This window comes from Argopecten irradians, chromosome 2, assembly GCF_041381155.1.
Source record: "Argopecten irradians isolate NY chromosome 2, Ai_NY, whole genome shotgun sequence".
Lineage (NCBI taxonomy): Eukaryota > Metazoa > Mollusca > Bivalvia > Pectinida > Pectinidae > Argopecten > Argopecten irradians.
The window spans coordinates 30,742,042-30,768,884 of record NC_091135.1 but is presented as its reverse complement, the minus strand read 5'-3'; the positions used below and the strand labels follow the sequence as shown (position 1 = coordinate 30,768,884).

The window sequence follows — 26,843 nt, the reverse complement described above, 5'->3', positions numbered from 1 at the left end:
AAATTCTTTGCCCACAAATGTTGTCAATACTGCTTATGTCAATATTAGTAAATAGAACCACTATGTAATATTACATATCAAAATGTCATCGATCCAGTAAAATAATAAATGTAAAAGTAAAAACAAAGTTACCAGTACTTAGATGTTTAATTTTACACTAGCAAGGATGCTTTTAAACAGTGATTATTCTGCTTAGTTTCAAACATTTTCAAAATTTCATCAGTAGCTCCTGGACCATTTAATGAATTGTAACAGTGATGCATTACACCAAGTTTTTCTCAAAGTTCAATTTCGATCTTTTTTCTTTTGGAATTATTTTGTTCCTATTAAAAGCTGTCATCAACTACTCTCAGGATCAAGAAGGAAATCTTGAATATCATTCTTCATCTTTGACCTGTAAAAACAACAAAGACTTGATTAAGCAAATGTTATGTTATGTAACATAAATTGTTAAATTCATCTATTTAATTTTTTTACCATAAAACAGGCAAATTTACTATTTTTGTGTTTTCTTTCTTCTTTTGTATTTTTTGCCCATGAACATTTGCATGATAATCATCCTTATATTTATTTTGCAAAAAGAGAAAGCAAAGGAAATTCTGAATACCTGCGTATTCGATATGAAATCTCTGACATCAGTTTTTCTGGTAGTTTTGTAGTATCTCCCTGTCAAAAATGAGACAGTTTTAACATTTATACTCCATCATCTCATTAGCATCCAGCTCTAAGTATTATAACAATGTAACATATTCACTCAAAAGTATTACAACAATGTAACATATTCCCTCAAAAGTATAACTACAATGTAACATATTCCTCAAAAGTATAACACAAGTAACATATTCCCTCAAAAGTATAACTACAATGTAACATATTCCCTCAAAAGTATAACAACAAAGTAACATATTCCCTCAAAAGTATAACTACAATGTAACATATTCCCTCAAAAGTATAACAACAATGTAACATATTCCCTCAAAAGTATAACAACAATGTAACATATTCCCTCAAAAGTATATAACAACAATGTAACATATTCCCTCAAAAGTATAAATGCAATGTAACATATTCCCTCAAAAGTATACTCAATGTAACATATTCCTCAAAATATACTACAATGTAACATATTCCCTCAAAAATATTACAACAATGTAACATATTCCCTCAAAAGTATAACAACAATGTAACATATTCCCTCAAAAGTATAACTACAATGTAACATATTCCCTCAAAAGTATAACTACAATGTAACATATTCCCTCAAAAGTATAACTACAATGTAACATATTCCCTCAAAAGTATAACTACAATGTAACATATTCACTCAAAAGTATAACAACAATGTAACATATTCCCTCAAAAGTATAAATGCAATGTAACATATTCCCTCAAAAGTATAACTACAATGTAACATATTCCCTCAAAAGTATAACTACAATGTAACATATTCCCTCAAAAGTATAATTACAATGTAACATATTCACTCAAAAGTATAACTACAATGTAACATATTCCCTCAAAAGTATAACTACAATGTAACATATTCCCTCAAAAGTATAACTACAATGTAACATATTCACTCAAAAGTATAACTACAATGTAACATATTCCCTCAAAAGTATTACAATGTAATATGTAACATATTACCTCAAAAGTATAACTACAATGTAACATATTCCCTCAAAAGTATTACAACAATGTAACATATTCCCTCAAAAGTATAACTACAATTAACATATTCCCTCAAAAGTATAACTACAAAGTAACACATATTCCCTCAAAAGTATAATTACAATGTAACATATTCACTCAAAAGTATAATTACAATGTAACATATTCACTCAAAAGTATTCTGCGCTTTTTTTCTGCGCTTAATTCAATAAATGCCATATTTTGTAATTTCCATTTTCTATACAAATCTACATGCCCAATACATAAAATACTTTACCATGTCTTTAATAGTCATTCGACAGCCATAGCACAGTGCAGATACAATTTCTTCTAACTTCAAACTGAAACAATAAAATCATGGTATAAGTAACCTATGTTTTATTAATCAAAAGCTGCACTCATCACCAGAACAGTGCGTATCATGATAGATTCAATTCCATTATTTACATCAAGCATTTTATACGTTCAATAAAAGGACTCTGCTGGTTAAATACCATTTTGATACCTTTCCTTTATTTGAATAAACTTGGTATCACGTCAACACAATAAACTGAAGAGGTCTTTTCAAGGGAAATAATGATGCTGGACACCAAACAGGACCACAGGATGACCTTTTACCTTTCAGAGAGGTGCGCTAATTAAGGAATTATTTGACAATTAATAATTACAAATAGTTCACCTTACCCAAGAGACTTAGTATGACAGCTGCCATCCCCTTCTCCACAGCAGGCGATAGTGTTCTTACATTCATTAACCTTTCCTTTTTTCCTCCGTGAGATTAGAGAGGAGAACTCTACTGCACTTAGTGCTGAGGAATCCCCAACATCTGTATCCAGGGGAGCCTATGAGAGGAAAAGTTGATATAAAGTTATATATAGAGGAAATATTGATAGTATCCAGGGGAGCCTACATATAGAGGAAATGTTGATAGTAAGTATCCAGGGTAGCCTATATATTGAGGATATATTGATAGTATCCAGTGGAGCCTATATATAGAGGTAATGTTGATAGTTAGTATTCAGGGGAGCCTATATATAGAGGAAATGTTGATAGTTAGTATTCAGGGGAGCCTATATATAGAGGAAATGTTGATAGTTAGTATTCAGGGGAGCCTATATATAGAGGAAAAGTTGATATAAAGTTATATATAGAGGAAATATTGATAGTATCCAGGGGAGCCTACATATAGAGGAAATGTTGATAGTATCCAGGGGAGCCTATATATAGAGGAAATGTTGATGGTCAGTATCCAGGGGAGCCTATATATAGAGGAAATGTTGATAGTATATCCAGGGGAGCCTATATATAGAGGAAATGTTGATGGTGAGTATCCAAGGGAGCCTATATATAGAGGAAATGTTGATAGTTAGTATTCAGGGGAGCCTATATATAGAGGAAATGTTGATAGTTAGTATTCAGGGGAGCCTATATATAGAGGAAATGTTGATAGTATCCAGGGGAGCCTATATATAGAAGAAATGTTGATAGTTAGTATCCAGGTAAGTCTATTTATAGAGGAAATATTGATAGTATCCAGGGGAGCCTATATATAGAGGAAATGTTGATAGCTAGTATCCAGGGGAGCCTATATATAGAGAGAAAATGTTGATAGTTAGTATCCAGGGGTGCCTATATATAGAGGAAGTGTTGATAGTTAGTAACCAGGGGAGCTTATATATAGAGGAAATGTTGATAGTATCCAGGGGAGTCTATTTATAGAGGAAATGTTGATAGTTAGTATCCAGGGGAGCCTATATATAGAGGAAATGTTGATAGTTAGTATCCAGGGGTGCCTATATATAGAGGAAATGTTGATAGTTAGTATCCAGGGGAGCTTATATATAGAGGAAATGTTGATAGTATCCAGGGGAGTCTATTTATAGAGGAAATGTTGATAGTTAGTATCCAGGGGAGCCTATATATAGAGGAAATGTTGATAGTTAGTATCCAGGGGAGCCTATATATAGAGGAAATGTTGATAGTTAGTATCCAGGGGATCCTATATATAGAGGAAATGTTGATAGTTAGCATCCAGGCGAGTCTGTATATATAGAGGAAATGTTGATAGTTAGTATCCAGGGGAGCCTATATAGAGAGGAAATGAAAGTTCAGGGGAGCCTATATATATATATAGGAAATGATGATATTAGTATCCATGGGAGAATATATATAGAGGAAATGTTGATAGTTAGTATCCAGGCGAGCCTATATATAGAGGAAACATTTATAGTTCACCAGGGGGAAACCTAAGACCACAGGGTCATTATTCACAATTTTTGTAAAGAACCTTATGACCTTTCCATGTATCAAAAGTATTTTATTCCACCATTTCCAGAATTTCAGAAGAAGTTTTTTGAAGTTTTAGCCTATTTGACTCCTTTTGACCCTACCCCTGGGGGTCAGTCATGGAAAATTTGTAAACAGGATCAAATGGTCACCTCATACTGACAATTCTGACAACATTTGACTCATTTCCTATTACAAATGATCAAGTAATGCTCAAAAATGTGTTTTCCCTATATAAACTAGAGTAAACTTCACCCCAACCCCAGGGGAAGACGAGAGGTCATATAATTCACAAGTTTTTTAAAAGAGCTTAAGACCTTTCTATCTATGAAGAGTACTTGATTCTACCACATCTATGAGTGGAGAAGAAGATTTTTGAAATTTCATTCATTTTTACCCCTTCTGGCCCCTCTCATAGCCGCCTGGGGGGTGGGGACCATATAATTCACAATTTTGATTGGCCTTATGCATTAGAAGATTTGTGCAAAATTTCATTGAAATTGCTTCAGCAGTTGTAGAGAAGAAGTAGAAAATGTAAATTGTTTACAGACATATGACGGACGACAACGGACAATAGGCGATTAGAATATATAATATAGTTATCTTGAGGCTTTGTCTCAGGTGACCTAACACCCATTTGGTTGATGATATTTGATTTTTCTGATTATTGCATTGATGATTTCACTAGTTGTATGCAATATTATATTGAAATAGGTGCTACAATGAACCTATGTAATACTAGCAATATAGATTAATCCAATTTACAATAGATATGTAGGAGTGTTTACCTCACACAACACACAGCGACTGCCATCCTTCTTCTCTGTACTTAATTTCTCGCCCGTCCTTAAAATTTAGTTAAAATTTATAAAATTGGTGGAAATTTTTACCTTAGAATGTTCATCAGTCAGAAATATTAATTTATTAAAATATTTTTTAATATTTGAACTCAAGTCGGATTAAAAATATATCTCAACAATCTTTTTTATGATTTGTATATATATATTGAAAATAAAAACAATTTTTCTACTTTAGAATTACTTAAACTACATGTATTTAATAAGTTCAGATTCTTCATCTATTAACTTCTAAAATATGTTACTTTACCCGTAAGTTAAATGATCTAATGTGAACTGACATACCTCATGATATTGCTGACAGTGGAAGGGTAGTCTGCCTGTAGTCCAGTCACAAATGCCTCTGTCAGGTGCTCAATGCTGGATCCCTCGGGAGTCTAAAAGTTTCCAGAAACAACTAGTAAGGATATCACTCACATTGGTAGATTTTAAGAAAGAAAAGAATATTTTTATTTGTTCAAATTTACTTACATTATGTCTTCCTCAAGTCAATTCAGGATGGATCAGTATTTGTCAATGATGTAAACTAAGGATATATTACACATATAGTTGATGTCACTAAATTGTTAATGTCTGTGAACACTGTTATGCCCATGCCTTGTGTAAGAATAATAAAATCTTACATGGGTCTGCCAAGTGGACAAGGATATCTCAATCCATGTGAAAGATTTTGGCTGGTCAACTCAAGGCTTGCCGAGGGTTGGCGGCCAAAATCTTTCACAAGGGTTGAGATATCCCTCCAATATTCAATGACTAGAAATATGTCTGTTAGACATTAAGTGCTTGCTAACTACTTCCTGACCTAAATTTCCAGTATGAAATCATCCTCGGCAACAGGTGTCCCCGTGTACGTACCACTTTCGCTCATTATCCTTGGGACTATAGCAAGGAGATGGTTTACGCCCTTGGTGTATTGTAATAAATACTTTCCTTTACTTCATCAGAACCATAAATGTAAAAAACCTTTGAACTTTTTTAAGTGTGTTCTTTGTTATATAGAAGTGTCTTTATTATTATATAGATATTGATACGAAAGACTTGATTCGCTGTTCAAAAAAGTTGTTTGCTAGAACACTGTCCAGTCTCTGTGAATGTAGTGACTAATATATGTGCCATGCTTGAACGCCTTTTTTGAGTACATAAGATCTAGAGCTCAGACACCCAGACTGATATTTTATATTGTCATTTTTTTGTTACTCTTACGCAAGGATGTGTGATTTTAGAAATATTACTTAGAACTGCAGCAAATGTGGACTGTAGTCACAGGATTTAGTAAGCGATAGTGGAACGTACACCTAGGTCCTAGGATGATATGAAATAAGTTAAATATATGGCATGTACTAAAAGTTATCCGTTTCGTCACTTTCTTTTATTGACTATTTAAACCTGATTTGCATTGTATTGTTCCGGAAGTTTCCAAAGTTGATCAGATGCTAAGAATATCGTGAGCGATGCCAGAGTTTGTATGATACGCTGCTTGAAGTTTACACAAAACAAATGCGTTTAACACTGTGTAATGTCACTGTTCTTAATTTATGGTAGATTATCGCTGACAAGTATATCTTGATGTATGTTTTTGAAAGGTTGAATTCTCTAAAATCACGGCGAAATCTATTAAACAGTATGAGACACCGACTTCCGGTATCGCTTGCGCAGTTGGAATCTGAGCATATAGCATATGTACAAAGACTCTACACCCGACAAGGAAAATAATAGAGCGAGTACACTCACACTGAAAATCAGATTAGGATTTATTTTTATAGTGTTGACAATTAATGGGGTCTTTGATACTAATCTCTGCATGTAATGATGAGGTCATTATCAAGCGCATGTGACCTGTCGTTTCCCTACCTCAGTAAAAGACAGAGTTTTCTCCCATACTTCACAAGTATATCCTGTGGTTGCTATAGTGTTGACAATTAATGGGGTCTTTGATACTAATCTCTGCATGTAATGATGAGGTCATTATCAAGCACATGTGAACTTTCGTTTCCCTACCTCAGTAAAAGACAGAGTTTTCTCCCATACTTCACAAGTATATCCTTTGGTTGCTAGGGAAAAGATAACTCTATCTTACACAGGGGGGTGTAAGACAGCTCACACACGCTAGACAATAACGTGATGTCATCAATACACGTGGCATAGCCGCGGCGTACATTGTCGATGACGTCATCAATTTTGACGCATAACAACGTTCCTTTGATCATGACGCAAAGAAAATGCTGGAAAGCAACGTTTTTTTCATATTTTTTCAAATAAGTATGGGAGAAAAAGAATCAAATATGGGTCTGTCAAGTGGACAGGGATATCTCAACCCAAGTGAAAGATTTTTGGCTGTCAACCCTCGGCAAGCTTCGAGTTGACCAGCCAAAATCTATCACTCAGGTTGAGATATCCCTGTCCACTTGACACACCCATGTAAGATTCTATTAATCTTTTCCCAAGCAACCGCAGGATTACCCTGTCAGGTATGGGAGAAAGAGTTCTCCTTTCTCGAGTAACCAGAGGATTTCCATGTGAATATGGGAGAAGCCCAAACTTTCTACTTACCTTTGTGGTGAGAGTTGGTATGAACACAGACTCTACGCCGTGTAAAGAATTATACATGGCCACTTCCTTAGAACTGAAATCCCTGTAATGTAACAGAACATATGGAAGATGTCACTCAAGGTTTGTGTAGGGCATTTTTGTAAATAGGTCATAGGTCAACATGACAGATACAGTGATCTTCTTCGGTGTATAACTCAATTACTTCTTGTCACAATAAATGAATTAGCCAAAGCAGAATTTGTTTTCATGCATCCTGATTTTTTTTTTAATAAACCAATCTTTAAATTACAACACTTCTACTTTTACCATCATTATCTTTCAATCTTTCAATATAAATTGAAAGAAAAAGGAGTGATTGATGTATCATACAGAACTTTCTATACCTAAACTATTGGTATGAAGAAACCTGTGTGTGATTCTTACCTGATAGGCCTCACAAGCATGACGGAAGACCTGGTGTCAGAAAATGCCTAAAAACAATAAAAAGTTACATCAGCATAAACCATGTAGTGTAGTGAGAGGGTCTGGGGAACTCTCTCTCCTCTAATTTACATAATGTATTGAGTGTTGACACAACAACCAACATTTAAAATACCTTCTATTTATTACCATATTTCTAGAGTAAAAGAACCATGTAAGAGGGTTTAGTGTGCCTTTCCTCTATGATCACATCTCTCATCCCTCTAGGACCAAGACCATGCTTTTTTGATCAACTATAGCAAAAGATGGTCTTCAGATCAAATGTAGCTAACTTATAGTCCTTTGATTTGGGAAAAATTGAAGAACAAAAAAATAATGGATTGCTATAGGTTAAGTCAACCAATCCTTAAGTCTGAGTATTTAAGAACAGTTTATAAAGAAGTTTGAAATACATATACATGAAAACTATGCCCTCTTCCTTCTATGAACAAGATAACAAATGTAAGAACTTGTGAGCCATAAGGTTGTAATTTTCTCACTCAGACACTCAGATAGACCCATATACAAATTATGATTCAGTGCCAGTAATAGAGAGAGCGCCTAGACACGCCTTTTTTGAAATTGTGGTCAAATACAGGTCCCTGATAACTAAGTTATTTTTGCAGTCCAACCAGTCAAACCATAAAATTGAAAATGGCTCTCAGGTTTTGGTACATGACACACCGTCTCACATAGTTAGACCTACATAATTATGTATTACCAAATATAAAATTCTATAGTATAGGCGATAGAGCATGGACAAGGTCTGATAAATGGACCGGTTGTCGATGGGGACTAATACTGAGCACATACTAAGGTAAGTAGATAAATGTATTTATAGGACATTTACTCACAGTATCCATGGCAACATGAGCTCCTCGTCCCTGAGATATGTCTGACAGCAGATTGACAGCAAGTCGTGTACCACAGTGAGCTGTCATGACCTTGGAATAACCTTCAACTTGGGCAACTTCCATAAGAAGCCTTTGTCTACATGCCAAATAATTGTTTGAACTATTAAAAACATATGACCTTAGAAATGACACCTGACACTGTATATGGTCAATCAAAAATTCACTACAAATTACATAGTGTATAATGTAAGAGATAGAGTCCAAACGTTGTATTTCATTTACAGTCGAATCTGTCTTAAGCTTATATGCAACAGTGACATAATTTTAATACCTTTAAACATTCAACTTGGACAATAATATGCAGAAGGATAGATAGATCCATATAAAACTGTACCTCCCTTCATCAATGTTAAGAATTTAGAAGACAATCATTGGTCATAAGCAGACTGCATCTAAATCTTCATACCATTCTTGTAGTAAGTGATCTACATAGATGGAATCAGAGTGTGTGTTTGATAATATGATGCTGAGTTTCTAGTTCTATTTACAGCTTATGCGTTAGGATTATCCAAGGTATCCATCCCCTAGTAAGACCAATACAGATTTCACAGTTCACATTTACCTTAATCTATTGAGCATATCCTCTTTAGCAGTGAGAGACTTGATGGAGGCAAACAATGATTTAATCTCAACTCTTGCTCGGTCAAGGTTGTCCTGGATGTGAAAGTCAGCAGCTTGGACATTGGCCTGGTCTGATTCAGTCAAAGTGGACAGGTCAACTTCAGGTAATTGTCCTTTTTGGCTTAGACATATAGCCTAAGATTTATAACAAAAATTACAAAGACGTTTCATGATTACATGCAGACTGGTATAAATTACTAAACCATGGAAAATCATTGGACCATGGTAAACCATAACTTGTTTGAGTATTCAAATCTAAAAGTTAATTTATATATATATATATATATATATATATGACTGCTGTGATTGGAGCCAACAAAATACACTATACTTCAAACTACATTTATGTAAACAGGGTCTCAATATACAGGTTTTGGTTGTGGTTTTAGGTATAGAGCTTGTCTTGTTGAAGCTTTGTAGTGGAAAATTTTATTGTAAAAGGAAGCAGTATTCTTACAACAAACTATGTTTTCTAATGAGATATCTTATAAATAGTAATAAAACACATTTGAGAATATATTTTATTCTAGGAAGGATTTATAACACTTTGTGTCAAAGCAGCAAACTGATTTAGGAAGGGAAATAATTTACACATTAGTAGATACATTTCAATTACACAAGAAATATTGTTTTTAAACAGATTTAGGAAGGGAGATAATCTACATATTAGTAGATACACTTCAATAACACAAGATAACCGTTTTCAAACTGATTTAGGAAGGGAAATAATCTACACATTAGTAGATACATTTCAATTACACAAGAAATATCGTTATTAAACAGATGTAGGAAGGGAGATAATATACATATTAGTAGATACATTTCAATTACACAAGAAATAAAGTTTTCATGACAAAACAGGTCTTGTTTTACAATATCTCACCTCTTCTAAATGTCTCGTCTGACAAGGGTAACCGGTAGCAGCCATTAACTCGACGATCTTTTTCACCTCGGCCACCCCTCCATTGTTTACTAGGTCGCCCAAAACAGAACTCTCTACAATCACAAACAAGAGAATTAGGTAATTATCTTTGTAATATTGAGTCTATATAATAAACATCATACTTACAGATAAAATAATAACTAACCATTAAACAATTAAATTGACAGAGTTCATTCAATAATCAACCAAAACTACAAGTTAAGCTTTAAAAATATACAAATATTTATCTGCTGTTAACTTTTGGTATTTTCAATTAAATCAACTGCCATAATGTGGATTTTATAATAAACATACCATCTATAAAGATTAACCCTGGTAAGAAGCGTAATTTCTTGTGGGCCCTTTGACTCAAACCCTGTGAAAAAAATGAATTTATAATCACTTATGATTAAGCATTTCTCCAATTAAGAAAGAAAAATGACCATCACAGAATACTTCATTTCTCATTCAGTTCAAATAGAATATAAATTGATTCATCTTTCAACTTATACAATGTAATATAATCATAGGATATATTGCTGTTGGTCTAGAACAGAACTAGAGTAAAATTCTTACAATGTTTAACAATTAATTAATACCAAAGATCACATTTACTTTACTGAAGCTTTATACACAATGAACAGTTTCTTACCTCTGTGATGAGATGAAGAAGGCAGCTTGATGCTGGCCCTCCAGAGAAGGCTACCAAAACTTTTTCTCCATCACGCACTAGCTTTGACTTTCCAATTGTTGCTCGGAACTTATGTGTCACATAGACCATAAAACAATCCCTGGGAACAGTAGAGATTATTATTATACTAACATTGGCATACATAATACCTTAATCTCAAAGATACATTGGTTTTTAAATTAATCTTTGTGGGGTATTGATATATGTTATGACCTCTTCAATACTTATTTTCTAGCATCTGTTAATTTTCTTGTTGATTTTTGGTGCATTAAAAATGTACCACAAAGATTACATACGACTTATAATGAAAGTTAAGCAGTAGGTTTAAATTTGCTACCATTTGTGGGACAATTCAGTGAAGCATATTTTCACTCCTAACACAAGAAGCAAATTATTGCTCTACATTGCGCGCAGATATCCCTTAATTAATAAGCTTATAAAAGAAAGTAGAAAATATTGGAAAATTCCACATTATTGTTAACTATATTGATGCTGTTTAGCTATTTGGTAAAGCAGGTAGATTGCATAATTTGTAGGCCTTAGCCGTGCATACGAGCCTGATTCTCTTGAGGTACAAATGCAATGCATAATGTGGCTACCAAAAAGAAGCTAATTGGCCATTGTATAAAAGAAAATTACTTTTCAGACAAAAACATAAAAGATAAATACAATACTGCAACAGCAATTTCATTAGTTCTAAAATGAAAGTTACTTTACTGTAACTCTTGGTGAGGATTTATGGATGACGTACGTGACTAACAAGATGTAGCCCTTATACCAATGTCATTTTTATGTGTACTCACTATACATGTTGGTGAGCGACCTATTTTTCACACCACACACACTGACTAGGAACAGGACGCTGGGATATACCAACTTTTGATAGAAGTTGTTCATTTATTATATAAATCATAATATATGAAATTAATTGTCCCTTGATATAAATCAAAATTTATATAATTGTCCCTTTAAATACACCATGAACCAGTGGAACCATATGGAGTTACCATTGAAGGACTCAGACCCTGCTTAACGCTCTACTTCTATTTATCCTAATAGGACACTCTGATTTTTTGTTGTCTTTGAATTTTACCAGATTATCCATATTTGTAGTTGTCGGTAATCATTATAGCTACCTCTTCAACTGCCATTCTCCAGCAGTCATTTTTTTTATCTTACCTGCAAAAGGCATCATTTACTCGAGTGATCAAGATAGCGTTTTCTGTGCGACACTTCATACATTTTCTTCCAGGACTGAAAACACCAAAACATTTGCATTTTTGTTTTATAAAAACGACACAGCACAACATACATTTGTTAAGTTTCCAAAGTGTTTCAGTGTGCTATACCTCTAGGTACATGCATATGTGATGTTGTACTCAATCATGCTTAATTTGTAAAGTATCTCGCAAGTGTTCTAATATTTCGTCCCCATCTGACTGCTAAATGTTCTCCTATCCTGCTACACAACCATTGCAATATATTTGTTACAACATCAATAAATTGACAAAAACACTTACAAAATAAGGAAAATAAAAATTCATATATACATAAATGATTTTTACTTGAATATTCCATAATATGCACAGTACTGCAAATAGTGTAGATCAGTTGTAAATACAGCTGTGTATGACATGTAAGAATCATAAGTAGAACAGATGATGTTATGAAACGCCCTTCATCTGACAATTCATGTTTTGTATGTCTAGAAGCTACTATACATCATAGGTATAATAAAAACAAGGACACTAGTCAATATTAGACTAAAACTGACAACATATCGAGGCATACGATCAACATACAATCCGTCAAAACAGGTGACGTGCCGTCATGATTTAAGTGACTATCGCAAATAACTTACTCTATTTTTTCTTTCTGTAAAGGACCCTCCGAATCCCCATCTTGTACACTACACATGACGTCTCAGCGACAGATCCAATCTTTACAAATGTTTTAATAGTTATTTAGAACAGATAGACTGATCGCACATGCAATCCCATGCAATCCCATTTGGCGAAGTATTACAAGCGCCTCGGTGATGATGACTGTCAGGCCTGAAGGGCCTGTGCAATATTTGCAAATCTAGAGTTGTCGGACTTGTACATTCACTACAGACAAAACCGCTGCTATATGGCATGCTAAAATTATTGGAAACGCAACGACTAATTATTTGCCCAGCTTTCAAGAATGTTAAGATACTTAAAAAGAATGTAATTCCATGGGATGTAATAAATAATACATATTGTACTTTTTAAATAACACTTAAAGGGCCACTACCTTTCCGGAACGGCTTTTAATTTTTAAAATGGGAATGTAAAACAAGATCAATAATTTCGCAAAAGTCGCAAAAGTTATTAACTTACCGTTAATACTACATGTATCATCACCATCTGAACAATTTGATGAAAATAAATAAAATGTTAATTTTCATAACGCGGGTCGTCTTATGTTTCCCGCCGTCATACTAAATAACGCGCGGTAGTTGACTATCACTGCGCCAGACGGCAAAACAGCGAAATGTCTTTCAACTGTTATCATATATTACACAGGAAATCGTGCATATGTTTGGTGTTGTAACCTCAGCTTAGGCCATCGGTATATTATTTTCTGGTGTTATTAATGTTTTTAAGAAACATTTATGGTTTGCTCTGGAAAGGTAGTGGGCCTTTAAAACAGCTGGGCATGTTAAATTTATTCCAAATTTATTATCCAATCCATGTGTTTTTACCTTTAGCTAAACCCATGAAATATTATTTCTTTTATATACATGGAGAATTTTAGAAAAGAAATGGAACAAATGCGTGACGATAAAGCAAAGTCAAAGGACAAAAACAAATACTACAAAGACGAAATTAAATCGATGAGGACTCAGATTGACAGCTTGATAGCAGAAAATGAAGACATACACCGAACACTGGAGAAAAGGGCTAATGATAACTCGTCATTGAAGCAATCCATCGCAACTCTCTCCTCTGAAATTCAAGATCTACAGCAAGACAACTCAAAACTGAGAAAACAGATAGGAGAACTTAAAGGATTAGGCATTAAACTCAAATCTTCCATGAATGACATGAACGAGAAAGTAACTGACTGTAGCATAATAGCTCGAAGGTTCGACGACAAGCAATCAAATGGCACTGAAAGTATAAAAAACAGACTTAAGCATGCAATGCAAACAACAAAACAGTGCGAAGATGACATTCATACAATGGGAGAATCAATCAACGCATTACAAATAGCAGCTGACAATACACAGAAACAAATATGTGATATTAAAAAAACAGCTGAAAAACAAAATACCGGTACACGCGAAGAATCAAAAGTGTACCGCTGATCAGGATATGTACCAAGTTGAAGTCACTAACCGATTTATTCCACTACAAGAGTCGCCCAATGCAGCAATCTCAACTCCCTCGTGCGATGCCTTAGAACAGACTTACTCTCCCCCAAAAAAACAAACCACAGAGCCCCGAACCTTCGAAAATTCACAAACACAATAGCGAGTCATCCGGATTAGCCGAAACCTACTCATCAATTGTTGGAAATAAAACCCCAAAAACGAAAGATATTGGTTCAACTGCGAACGCGACGTCAACCATACCTGTACATTTTCCGTCGTCAGTGTGTAAATCTTTCGGTAAGTCGGCGTCAGAACCAAAAAGAAATGACTTCGTTGGATTTACAACATACCAAAGAAAACGAACACGCAGATACTATGTTTATGGTATAAACAAAAAACTTTCCTCAGAAAATGGTATGAGGAAATTTCTTGAAGAGAAAAACGTTACTGTAACGTTTCTAAGATATTTCGAAAAGCGTTGGAAACGGACCGCGTCAGCTCAAGTAAACGTCATTGATAATGAAAACAACACTCTTGAAAATCCCTATTTCTGGCCGGAAGGTGTATCTATCCGCCAGTGGCTCCCTAAATCAGTTTTTATCAATGAACAAAACGACCATGAGTAGCACACTAAATATTTTTTGTTGGAACATTGAAGGTGTTATGGCTGGCACGCCATACCTCCTCAAATGTCTTGAAGAACACGACATTGATATTTGTGGACTATCCGAACATTGGGTGAGAGAATATAATATGTCATTTTTCAATACTTTTAGTCAATGTGGTTATTCAAGCTTAGTAAAACCTGTTTTTGAAATTGACCCATTTCGATATAAATGTAACATAAGAGGAGGCGTTTGCATGCTTTACAAATCCCATTTAAATATTCAAGAAATTGTAACCGATAGTCCACGTATTTGTTGGTGGTGAAATTCAACAATCTGATAGTTATAACATCTATGTTTTTGTGGTATATATGCCTTCATCCTCAAGACATCTAGATGTTTTTAAAGAGACTCTTGATATATTAGAATCTCTAGTTTCCGTTTACTCAGACAAAGGAAAAATTATCGTAATTGGTGACTTAAATGTAAAAATCAGTGGTCCAAGGTACCATTTCCAACCCAATAAAAGGTCGGATGTATTTGATTTGTTCTTACAGAGAAATAATTTAAGTTCGATAAACGTCCAAGTTGACTGTAAAGGTCCTAATTATACATTCTGTCCTGTCACGGGCAATTGTACGATGATTGACCATATCCTTGTAGAAAACAGTATTGTTGATTTAGTAAAGAAATCTGAGGTACTAGACGAATGTGATGCAAATATGTCTGAACACCTTCCTGTTTTGTGTTCTTTTACCATTCCAAGAGTCTCGCCAAAACAAGGCACTACAGAATTTTTAAGATACAACTGGCGCAAAGCAGCAAAGAATGATAAAATACAAAAGTATAAATATTTTATTAGTTCTTATCTCAATTCAGTAGATTTTCCCAAAAACATACGCTCAACATCAGATATTGATATTTATTACGAAAGTTTGAAATCCGTTCTCCTACTAGCATCAAAAGAATGCATTCCGAAACGTAAATTCAAGAGCCATTTGAAACCCTATTGGAGTGACGATTTGACAAGTGATCACAAGCTTGTGCTTCGTAAAAGACAATTTTGGAAAGCTAATGGTAAACGTAGAGGAAACGATGTTTATTTCTTAGATTACAAATCTTGTAAAAGTATGTTTAGAAATAAGTTGAGATGTGCCTTTAACGAATACATGAGACGTCAATTTGAAGAAATTGATCAATCAGGCGAAGTCGACCAAGCTCTGTTTTGGCAATTATACAAAAATAAATCAAGTAAACCCAAATTGGTTCAAACAGAACTCAAGTACAACGGACAAGTCTTTCGTGATCCAAAAGCAATAGCAAAAGCATGGGGTTCTCATTTCAGCGCTCTTTTCCAAAATAAACCTAATGAATTGTTCGACACGGAATTTTCAAACCATATTCTTAATCATGTAAAAGATATGTCTGAAAAAGCGAAACACGACAAAGATATTTTTCTAGACAGAGAATTCGGTATTAAAGAGGTTTCTGATATTTGCAAGTGTCTTAAGACAAACAAGTCTGGTGGATCAGATGGCCTTGTATATGAGCATGTAAAATACTGCAACAATCTTATGTTAAAACATATCACGTTTTTATTCAACCTTATTGTAAAGTACGAATATATTCCACAATCGTGGAAAGTTGGTACAATAGTCACTTTATATAAAGGTAACCGGAAACCCAAAGACGACCCTAACAGTTATAGAGGTATTACATTAATTCCAATATTTTTCAAAATATTTGAGTCACTTTTGTCTTCACGTTTGAGTCCAGTTTTAGAATCACGGACATTTCCCAATAGACATCAATCAGCATATCGTAAAAAACTGTGTAGTTTATGCACCTCTTTTAACCTGCAGGAAAGTATAAATTATAACCTAGATAATGGATCAGATGAACTCGTTGCTTTTTTAGATAGTAATAAGGCTTTCGATTCTGTATGGCAAGAAGGCCTATTCTATAAACTTTATCAAATGGGTATCAATGGAAAGGTATGGATCATTCTAAAACAGATGTATTCCCGCTTCTCCAGTAATGTTGTCTTTAATGGTTTTATGTCGAAAAAAGTAATAATGGAAAGAGGAATCTTACAGGGTGGTTCTTTATCTGCAAAAATGTACCTCGTTTTCATCAATGACTTGCTTAATGAAGTAGAATTCAGCGGGAAAGGTTCGGTAATTAATTCATCGCGGGTAAATATACCAACCCAAGCCGACGATATATGTGTTATTAGCAATAATGTAGCTAACCTTCAATACTTACTTTCTATCTGTGAGAACTACAGTAGAAAATGGAGGTTCACATTTTCCGCTTCTAAATCGAAAATTGTCATATTTACTTCCAAAAATAAGCCAAATGTTTCATGTAATGTTACAGTTTATGAAAATAAACTACCAATTGTTGATAGTATTGTTCATGTTGGTATAACATTGAATGGTAAAAATAACAATGTTCAACGTACAGAACGTGCTTGTTCTAAATTAAAGTGTGGCGTAATGTCTCTTATTCGTTCTGGTGTTCACCAGTGTGCCCTGAATCCGTTGACCACTGCTAAGATTATTAAATGCAAAGTTTATCCATCTGCACTCTACGGATGTGAGTTGTGGCAATTAAAGAAAAATGAAGTATACATGCTAGAAAAAGCACAAAATTTCATTGTCAAATCTATACAAGGTTTTAATATAAGAACAAGGACAGATATGTCCACATCATTGATTGGTTGGTTTTCTATTGAAGTGTATATTAGTATTAAAAAATTGTTGTTCCTTGGTAGAATATGTTCCATGGATATAGGAGTTTTAACTCGCGAAATTTTCATAAAACGTCTTTTCGATTTTAAATTGTGCAGTTTTAACAGAGGATTTATCCCTGACATTATCCAAATTTTGAAAAAATATGATTTGTATTTTGTACTGGATGGATTTTTAAAATGTGGTACATTTCCAAACAAATGCAAATGGAAACATTTAGTAAATACCCATGTTAAAAAATATGAACAGTTTCAACTTTGTGAAAGGATGAAAGCTGATAAAGATTTTTCTCGTTTTTCTCTTTTACATGAAAGAATAGAACCATATGCAATATGGAAACTTGCTTTACGTTTTCCACAGTATAGTTCATGCATTAAACGAATTGTTAAAATATGCGTAGAAATGCGCGATAATGAAAATTTATATTTGTGTCATTTTTGTGGTCTAATGTATAATGATCTCATATTGCACAGTGTACTTGAATGTAGCCACACTGAGAACTTGCGAGACCAATTGTGGTGTATTATCAGTACTGTGAAAGATATAGATTTTGTTTTTTATCTCAATTCAATGTCAAAATATCATCTACTGCATGTTCTTCTTGGTGGACTATTTAACTATCATTTATCTCAAAATGAAATGGAAGACTTCAGACTAAATTCAATTATTATTGTTAACAAAATGTTCGTACAAAGTGGTATCCATAACTGACCTTTTTTTTTTTTTTTTTATTTTTTTTTTTTAGGCAAATATTTGATTGTATTAACTTCAACTGAAGTTATATGTATGCTTAATCTTGTGAACTCCAGAGTATTTGTATTATGTATGTTTTTGTGCTAGCCTTATATATAGACTTTTGATACGTATATATCTGTTATTACAAACTGTATGTATCATTTGTCTCGTCTACATATGTTTGTAGCTAATTATTATAAGCATTCTCCGCTATTAGATAATGGCGAAATGTAGTCGAATATCTAATGGTATTTTCTTGTATTGATAGATATGTATATGTGTGTGTAACTTGTGTATGTTAGAATGTTTCTTTCTTTATTTATGTATTATTTTCTGTAAACTCTTCAATATTGGAGGAAATAAAGGAAATAATAATAATAATAATGATTGATGCATATATTGATAACTCAATCCATCAATAGTGACGATTATTGGTATTACAGCGTAGCGGTGTGGGGAGGGTTTTTTGTGCTGAAATAGATAAACGTAGGGATGTACATGTATACTACAACAATGATAGCAACCCCCATCCTCGATACTTACGATCTCTACATCACTGGACTCATAGTAAAACTGGAGGCAACAGAAAAGAACAGGTAATTTTGTCGTTTGATGTACATCAAAAGAGCTGTATAACGGTACACTGTGGTCGGCTACATGTATGTGGCTTTGATGTTAGGCGTCGCCCTTTCTGTAGTCTTCAAAGGAAATCTTTGCTGGCCTGTGATTGGTCAAATGTTTTTTGCTGAGCTGCCTTCAATTTCAATGAGACAGTCCAGGGGTGTAGAGATCGTAAGTGATCGGAACCCTTGGAGTATCGAGGATGAGCAAATCCTGGAGTATCAAGGATGCAGAAGCTGAGGAATTAAGGAGTTATATATACCACTAGCTTTCCACCTGACCTCTGGGTTTCAAATTTTGAGTTTCCATGTACTAACCATATATTGCTTGGTGTTTTTTTCCTAAACCTGGTGTGTACATACCTATATATAATAACTAAAACGGCTTTTAATTTTTTTAATAAAACTACAACAAGAGGCCCATGGGCCTTAATGGTCATCTAACTCATGGCACAAAACAACAAAGTCACAGTATAAAGTATTGGTTAACGATTAATATAAACAATACAAGGAACTCCTTAGTTGAATATGTAAGTTTATGAAATAGGTAAATGTCATTTGTTGAACAAACTTGGTAGCCCTTTATCCATATATGGTTGTAACCCATTCAAGGATTAATATGAGGAGTCAGATTTTAAAGCCAAATTTCAGCAAAGCTCCCATTTTGGACCTCCACAGTACTATCCCCATGGGTCTTAGCTCGGTCCTTTATAAAATATGATTGAATCAATTAAAACCCCAATAGACCAATTTTCATTGAGATCGGAGACTGAAACCTGAAAACAGGAAGTGGGCCAGCGGCCATCTTGGAATACCAAAAATCTATACGAAAATGTTTGCATGTTGTTCGGCATCAATTAAAACCCCTATAGACAAATTTTTCATTGAGATCGGAGACCGAAACCTGAAAACAGGAAGTGGGCCAGCTAAAATTAAGAAAATTTGCCCTTTTGGGGCCCCACCCCTCAGCCCCTAGGGGTCAGACCAGACTCATTTATATAAAATATGATTTTCCTTCCCAAATGATGTTTCACACCAAATATGGATGAAATCCATCCAAGGATAAAGGAGGAGTAGGATTTTAAAGCTAAAATTAAGAAAATTTGCCCTTTTGGGGCCCCATCCCTCAGCCCTAGGGGTCTGACCAGGCTCATTTATATAAAATATGATTGTCCATCCCCAATGATGTTTTACACCAGATATGGATGAAATCCATCCAAAGATGAAGGAGGAGTAGGATTTTAAAGCTATAATTAAGAAAATTTGCACTTTTGGGGCCCCACCCCTCAGTCCCTAGGTGTCGGACCAGGCTCATTTATATAAAATATGATTGTCCTTCCCCAATGATGTTTCACACCAAATATGGATGAAATCCATTCAAGGATGAAGGAGGAGTAGGATTTAAAGCTTAAATTAAGAAAATTTGCCCTTTTGGGGCCCCGCCCCTCTGCCCCTAGGGGTCGGACCTATCTCATTTATATAAAATATGATTGTCCTGCCCCAAGGATGTTTCACACCAAATATGGATGTAATTCACTCAAGGGTTTAGGAGGAGTAGGTTTTTGTATTAATACTGTAGTTTTACGCACACGCACGGCGCACGGCGCACGACGACGGACAAAACACGATGACAATAGGTTGACCTAAAAATGTATAAAATAAGGATTGTTAACATATTTTGATAGTTAATTTTGCATTCTTTAAATAATGAAAAAGTATGGGGTATATGATTTCTTACAAAAATAAAAATAAAAAAAATACACTTACATTTTGTGCTAGATAAATGCTTTGTTATGAATCACAACCATAACATATTGTCTCTTTGATTTAGTGAAATTCAGGACCAGCTAACAATAATTTATAAATGTTCTATTAGTAGCTGATACAGGGAAAGGAAGGGAAGTAAATATCATATATCAGACTTGTATTTAATCTGAAACATTAATGCATGCTTAAAAGACATTCAGTGTCTTATTTGGCATATACAAAATATACTCAAATGATCATAGTCACAGCATTCAGGTAGCTTAATCGGTAAAGCATCCATGTGTTCAGATGTCCTGGTCCTACATTGGTGCCCTGGGCCAAACCTCATGTCCTCAAGTGATGGGGTGAATATTTAACAAGCTTTTAAGGAGTTACTAAAATCTGGGTTGTGTTGAAACAAGGAATGTAATTGTTCTGATCAGGTTGATTGGTGGCATCTATAGGAAACTCAATACATTTTTTGTTGTATAAAAGATAAACAGAACAATGGTAATGTCTTTGACTACTTTTACTGAATCATTACATGGTATTTATAATTATATATAGATGGTATTATACTGTGGGATCTGTCCCACAGGTGATCTGAATCACACTACTTTCACACACTCATTTGTCAGTCCACACTTACAACACACACACTACTGGTGTTATGTACCACTGGGTACCGACGGCTCTTAGGTCTGTACTGATGATTTTTTTTGTAAATCATATCCTACAAAATCATTCATCCATTACATACACCTACCATCCAACCAGAAACAAATATTTTGATAAATGTCCTTGAACTCCAATTCTTCTTTACAGATCACTGTCTCTCTTAAGCTTTCGTACCACTTTACTTCAAAACACAAGAAAAACTAAAATTCAAATCCACCAGCTCGTAAATTAACAGCTTTATCAAATAATTTAGCTGAAAACGCTGTAGTTTAGATGTAATAAAATCTGCTTACCCTAAATTTTTTTAAATGTACCCAGGCAAACTGATCTTGGAGGTGGGGTGTCTTGATATTTGAAGTGACCATTCTTTACCCTTTCTTGTATTAATTAAGTACATATTTTGTAGTCTATAGTCTAGAATATAGTAACGTTTATTGTTTATGTATGTAATCTAAGAAAATCATCTCATATTTAAATATACTTATAAATTACTACCAAGAATCTCTGCCTAGATATTGATGATAGCAACACAATAATCATTTTAGTAGACAAAGTGTATTTGTAAAGAGATATTAGTACTTATATGTGTTATCTCAACTTACCTGACAGTTGATCAATGTTTTTTTCTCAATTTTGCAAAATCATTTAATTAATTTCTATGTTAAATACAAATGCACACAATATAGAAAAAAAAAAAAATCAAATACAAATTTCAGCAAATAAAAAGAAAATTACAACAAAATGTCACATATGCCTTTAACTTCTATACAGCTAGAGGAGACTCCAGCTAAATTTACAGTAGCCAGCAGTGTATCGTGTACCAAAGGAGCATAGACTTAAAAGTTTGAAATATACCGATAATCAATTGCTACCTTCCTGCAAAATCTTTTGGTATTGTGTACATGTCAATATCTACAAGTTTTATGAACCCCATAAACATGTATATTTTTAAAATGTAACTGTAAAACGAGGGTTAAAATTTTTCGAGTCCAAAAGTTATTATTTTTCCGTAAATACTCCACTCACCATAACTTCCAAAACAATTTCAAGTACTAGATTTATATGTTAATTTTCATAACAAGAGTCACATGAAAACTACCATACCATAATGACATGTAGTCATATATTTAGTAAAAAAGCTGGAGCCTTGGCTTTCTGCAAATTTCTTTTTCTCTCTGATTATTCTTATATTACCTTTCCAAAGAAAATGGATATTCAAGGCAACTTATCGCAATGCTGTACATATAAATCATACATAAATATAACAGATTTATAATATCACACGACAATCTGTAAGACAGATGTTGTATAAGGTATATATAGTGCTATAGTTCATATCGCAGAAATTGCTTCAGTTTCATTGGCAAGGGTAGACTGGTAACATCTTCTTCCTTGGTCAATTGAAGAATTCGGTCTCTGCATGCATTTTGAAGTGATGACACTGCAAAGAAAAATTGATGTCACAAATTAATACAATTGTTTACAGTATAATGTTTTGGTATGAATGATCAATATCACTCACTACAAATATGATGTAGAACTTCTCAGCTTAATGTCAGTCATAATCAAGACTGTGGTATGTTTAGTACTAAACCTAGCTAGGTTGAGCTTGTAATCATGTATTTCATCCAGTAGGGAATTGATTATGAATATTGTAGCAAGGCTATACGGTTTCATGAACATCAGCACTGTCAAATGTGCCGAAATATTTTTGAAATATATATGTTAAGAATCCTTTTGTGTCAAAGATCAATTATGAGATGAAGATGTCTTACCATTTTCTTGGATATACCAATTTGAGCATCCTCGATACTCCAGGGGTTCTGATCACTTACGATCTCTATAGCCCTGTACTATCTCATAGTAAAATTGAAGGCAGCTCAGCGGAAAATTCAGACCAATCACAGTCCAGCAAATATTTCCTTTTAAGACTACAGAGAGAGTGATGCTGAACATCATAGCCACACAGTGTACCATTATACAGCTGTTTTGATGTACTTCAAAGGACTCAATTACCTGTTCTGTTCTGTTGCCTCCAGTTTTACTATGAGATAGTCCAGGGGTGTAGAGATCGTAAGTGATTGGCACCCTTGGAGTATCGAGGATGCAATTTGAGATGCACAAGTGAAAATACGCCCTCTAAAGATATTAATATACTCACCACAATACAATTGTATAATCCTCACTTGTTTTGTTGTACCATAGACATCTACTACTGCATAAAGTGGTCCCCCTTGATGGGGAATATTTCTTGCACAAGGTCCCTGATCTTCCCCATTAATGATAAATCTCATCTCTGCTGTCTCTCCCACCACCCGGTACATGATTCCAATCCTACTACCAATGTCTGTTGGAAGAGCACTTTCCGAGGAAGATGTACTAACATTATTATCATAACTATTTGACAGGAGTTTCCGTAGTGGGAGCAGTAGACTCCTACTGAAAGAGCCTTGCGGCGTGTGTATCACCTCCGCATCCCCTAACACAGACTGATGAATCTCCCGGTCCAAACTGTCCGAGTCTCCAGACTCGGAATACACCACCTTATTGTGGGACTTTGTCACAGCAAAAATCCAGGACTTTCCCATATTTTGGAGATCTGGTAATGCATATTGTGGAAGTTCAAACTTACAACTCGGGTCAAATTGAGTTAAACCTATTCTCATATGTCCACTCCATCCTAATTCATTTTTCTCAATCTCTACTAGAAATATTTCTCCAGGCTTTAAGGCTTTCTCACTAAAGGTCAGGGCATGTGCAAAACTGGTCTCCCTATAAGCAACCATGTTGTCATGGAGGAGACGAATGTTTTGTCCATGGTAGGGGTGGAATTTTGTCACTGGCATCTTGTTGTCATTTCTGTAAATATGAGAAATAAAATATTTAGTTCATAGCGGATAGAATGAATATATTATATAGATAGAAAGTCATCAACTATTGCATTTAAACCAATTATTTTATTATGAAAGCACCAATATCACTTTATAAGTATCTCCCTCTCCTTTTTTGAGGCCTATAGTTCACATGGTAATTACCTTGAATTCAAATTCAACGACTGAAATTATAAGTACCATGCATGTTATCTTTTTATTTTGTTTCTTTTGGAAATTGAGTTATAACTTACTGCTTCAGTGTTTGAAAGTTGAACATATGTACAGCCCCTCTATTTTTCATATTTTTACATTAGCATTATATTCCAGGCTCCTGTTACCTACACCTACACATGTATGAGGTATTATTCCACCCTGATTACATTGGTTGGATATACCTATATATGCAACCTCATACGAGATCAGTATGTCTGCCATGCTGATGTCGGCGACCAATTATTTGTCACTGGGTTTAAACATTTCAAAAACTATTCAAATAGCAGGACATACATGTATAACCAATTACTGACTACTTGATGATTACATATTAATCCATTCCTGCTAATGATTTTGTATGACACCACTCATGCCATATATTGCTAAATCCTTGTTAAATTGTATCAAGTCTATGTGCTCAATTCCACTGTCAGCGATATGCATAATGGAAATGAGGCTTACTTTGTTCCGCTTGTTTTGTGTACATGTTTAAATAACTCTTAATTTTCATAAATCCTCAATATTCCTATTCAAATTAAAAATGGCGGTCAATACAAGTGAAAATATGATGAATGTTTTAAGAAATGCATTAATCACAGCTTCTTGGACTAATTTTTTGGAAAATTTTTGCAATACATATGTATGTAAATGTGACTTTTAATACATTTTATACCGTTTTCATCAGCTGTGGCCCAGCAACAGGAATCAATGGCTGTGCTCTTTAGAGGTCACACGGCGCAATGTTACAAAGTATGTATCTCGTTGTGCTAACCTCTAACATCATTGGAGTTGCATCAATCTGATTAAAATACTCCGTTCAATAGAGGGTCTGACAATATCCCATAAGGGGTCAAGTCCAGATGACCTTTACACCACACGTGTACTTCAGATCATCCTGGATACTCCAGGGGTTCCAATCACTTACTATCTCTACACTTATGGACTATATCATAGTAAAACTGGAGGCAACAGGTAATTCAGTCTTGTGATGTACATCAAAAGAGCCGTATAACAGTACGCTGTGGTTGACTGTGTGGCTTTGAAATTGGGCATTGCTCTCTCTCGTGTTCAAAAGAATTTTTGCTGGCCTTCATTTTTACAATGAGATAGCGCATAGTCCAGGGGTGTAGAGATTGCAAGTGATCAGAACCCCTGGAGTTTCGAGGATGACTTCAGATCAAATGTAGTTTCTACACCTTGCTACATCAATTGAAGACATCATTTCGCCTTGGTATACATATGCAATATTAGCTCTGTTGTGCTCTTTGGGCGAGATGACCACGTACACGAACATAATTAATTCTGACTGTTTTTTCCAACTATTTCTTCTCCTGATATTCACTGTCAAAAATTTGCAAGCAGTAATTTGATTGGTCATTTCAAAAGGTCACCAGGACATGACCCCTAATGGGATTTTCTGAGACAGATCCTCTTATCAAACATAGTGATAATAAGGATCTGTATTTTAAGAAGTTTTATTTAGCGTTGTATATATACAATGAAATAAATTAGCTCCGTAGAGCTATTCTTATGACAAACAAAGGACTGAATAAAGACACGAAAATGATTTTTTCAAAGGACCATTAGCAACTGGAACAGTCTCAGACTCTGCCACAAACAATAGTATCCTCCATAAATTGAACCATAAACTTAAAATTTTTCTAAAAATCTTTTATAATTTCTCTTTCTTTCTCCAACACCTGCTACTTTTGTCGTACATCTTATAGCTATTTCAAGACATAATCTTCAACTAGATGAAGGTTATCATTATAGCATAGATTTAGAAATATTTAATCCATTGACAAACTGTGTACAGTGATCATAAAGGCAACACAGGCCAGGTTTCTCATGCAGACAAAATAGACAATTTAATAATATATCCCATAGGTGGTATTGTTATGTTTATATTACAAATTATGGCTAGCCCAAATTATGAGAAAAACATATCATATATGTTACTGATATTACTGATAGTGGGTATTTTTTATATTCATATGCTAGGCCTAACTGTAACTCCTGCGTAAACTGGACCAAACAACACTGCAACTTACAACTGTTACATTTATCAGACTGCAATAAGCAGTGTATTAGTGTATATTGTTGTTAAAACTTACCTATCGATTACAAAATGAATGTTTATCAGCAAAATAGCATGTTCTATGCCTATTTTCTGAAAGGACTTTCGGTCCGCCAATAAAGATTTGCTATACAAAAAAATATGATCTAAGTCCTTCTTCGGTCTTCAGCAAGTGCTTCCGTTTTCCTTCCAGAAGTGTTTCCTTAAACATCACATGATTGGATGAGACGTA

At 34.4% G+C, this 26,843-nt stretch overlaps 3 protein-coding genes across 3 annotated transcripts; 1 reads left to right on the top strand and 2 right to left on the bottom strand.

Moving 5' to 3' along the window:
* Window positions 1-128: 128 nt before the first annotated feature.
* LOC138315119 (cytoplasmic tRNA 2-thiolation protein 2-like) lies at window positions 129-13,015 on the bottom strand. Its single transcript, XM_069255878.1, has 15 exons — window positions 12,833-13,015; window positions 12,151-12,225; window positions 10,933-11,071; window positions 10,596-10,656; window positions 10,242-10,354; window positions 9,300-9,493; window positions 8,678-8,813; window positions 7,788-7,834; window positions 7,365-7,446; window positions 5,100-5,191; window positions 4,746-4,803; window positions 2,356-2,513; window positions 1,949-2,012; window positions 608-666; window positions 129-394 (listed from the first exon to the last, which is right to left on the bottom strand). The coding sequence occupies exons 1-15, from the start codon at window positions 12,886-12,888 to the stop codon at window positions 340-342; spliced, it is 1,389 nt and encodes a 462-aa protein (XP_069111979.1). The 5' UTR covers window positions 12,889-13,015; the 3' UTR covers window positions 129-339.
* A 744-nt stretch (window positions 13,016-13,759) lies between these two features.
* On the top strand, window positions 13,760-14,305 carry LOC138316588 (uncharacterized). The gene has a single exon (XM_069258269.1). The coding sequence runs from the start codon at window positions 13,760-13,762 to the stop codon at window positions 14,303-14,305; it is 546 nt and encodes a 181-aa protein (XP_069114370.1).
* A 6,978-nt stretch (window positions 14,306-21,283) lies between these two features.
* Window positions 21,284-26,803, bottom strand: LOC138315122 (neuralized-like protein 2). Its single transcript, XM_069255884.1, has 3 exons — window positions 26,649-26,803; window positions 23,610-24,307; window positions 21,284-22,889 (listed from the first exon to the last, which is right to left on the bottom strand). Exons 2-3 carry the CDS (start codon window positions 24,292-24,294, stop codon window positions 22,774-22,776), a joined length of 801 nt encoding a protein of 266 aa, XP_069111985.1. The 5' UTR covers window positions 24,295-24,307; window positions 26,649-26,803; the 3' UTR covers window positions 21,284-22,773.
* Window positions 26,804-26,843: the final 40 nt, after the last annotated feature.

Coding starts and splice junctions, on each gene's coding strand:
- LOC138315119 (XM_069255878.1), bottom strand. CDS start 12,888: ATGTGTAGTGTACAAGATGGGGATTCGGAGGGTCCTTTACAGAAAGAA. Junction 4,804..5,099: donor ACTGTCAGCAATATCATGAG/GTATGTCAGTTC, acceptor CTAAATTTTAAG/GACGGGCGAGAAATTAAGTA. Junction 2,514..4,745: donor GTCGCTGTGTGTTGTGTGAG/GTAAACACTCCT, acceptor TTCCTCTCATAG/GCTCCCCTGGATACAGATGT.
- LOC138315122 (XM_069255884.1), bottom strand. CDS start 24,294: ATGCCAGTGACAAAATTCCACCCCTACCATGGACAAAACATTCGTCTC. Junction 22,890..23,609: donor GATTATACAATTGTATTGTG/GTGAGTATATTA, acceptor TTTTCTTTGCAG/TGTCATCACTTCAAAATGCA.
- LOC138316588 (XM_069258269.1), top strand. CDS start 13,760: ATGGAACAAATGCGTGACGATAAAGCAAAGTCAAAGGACAAAAACAAA.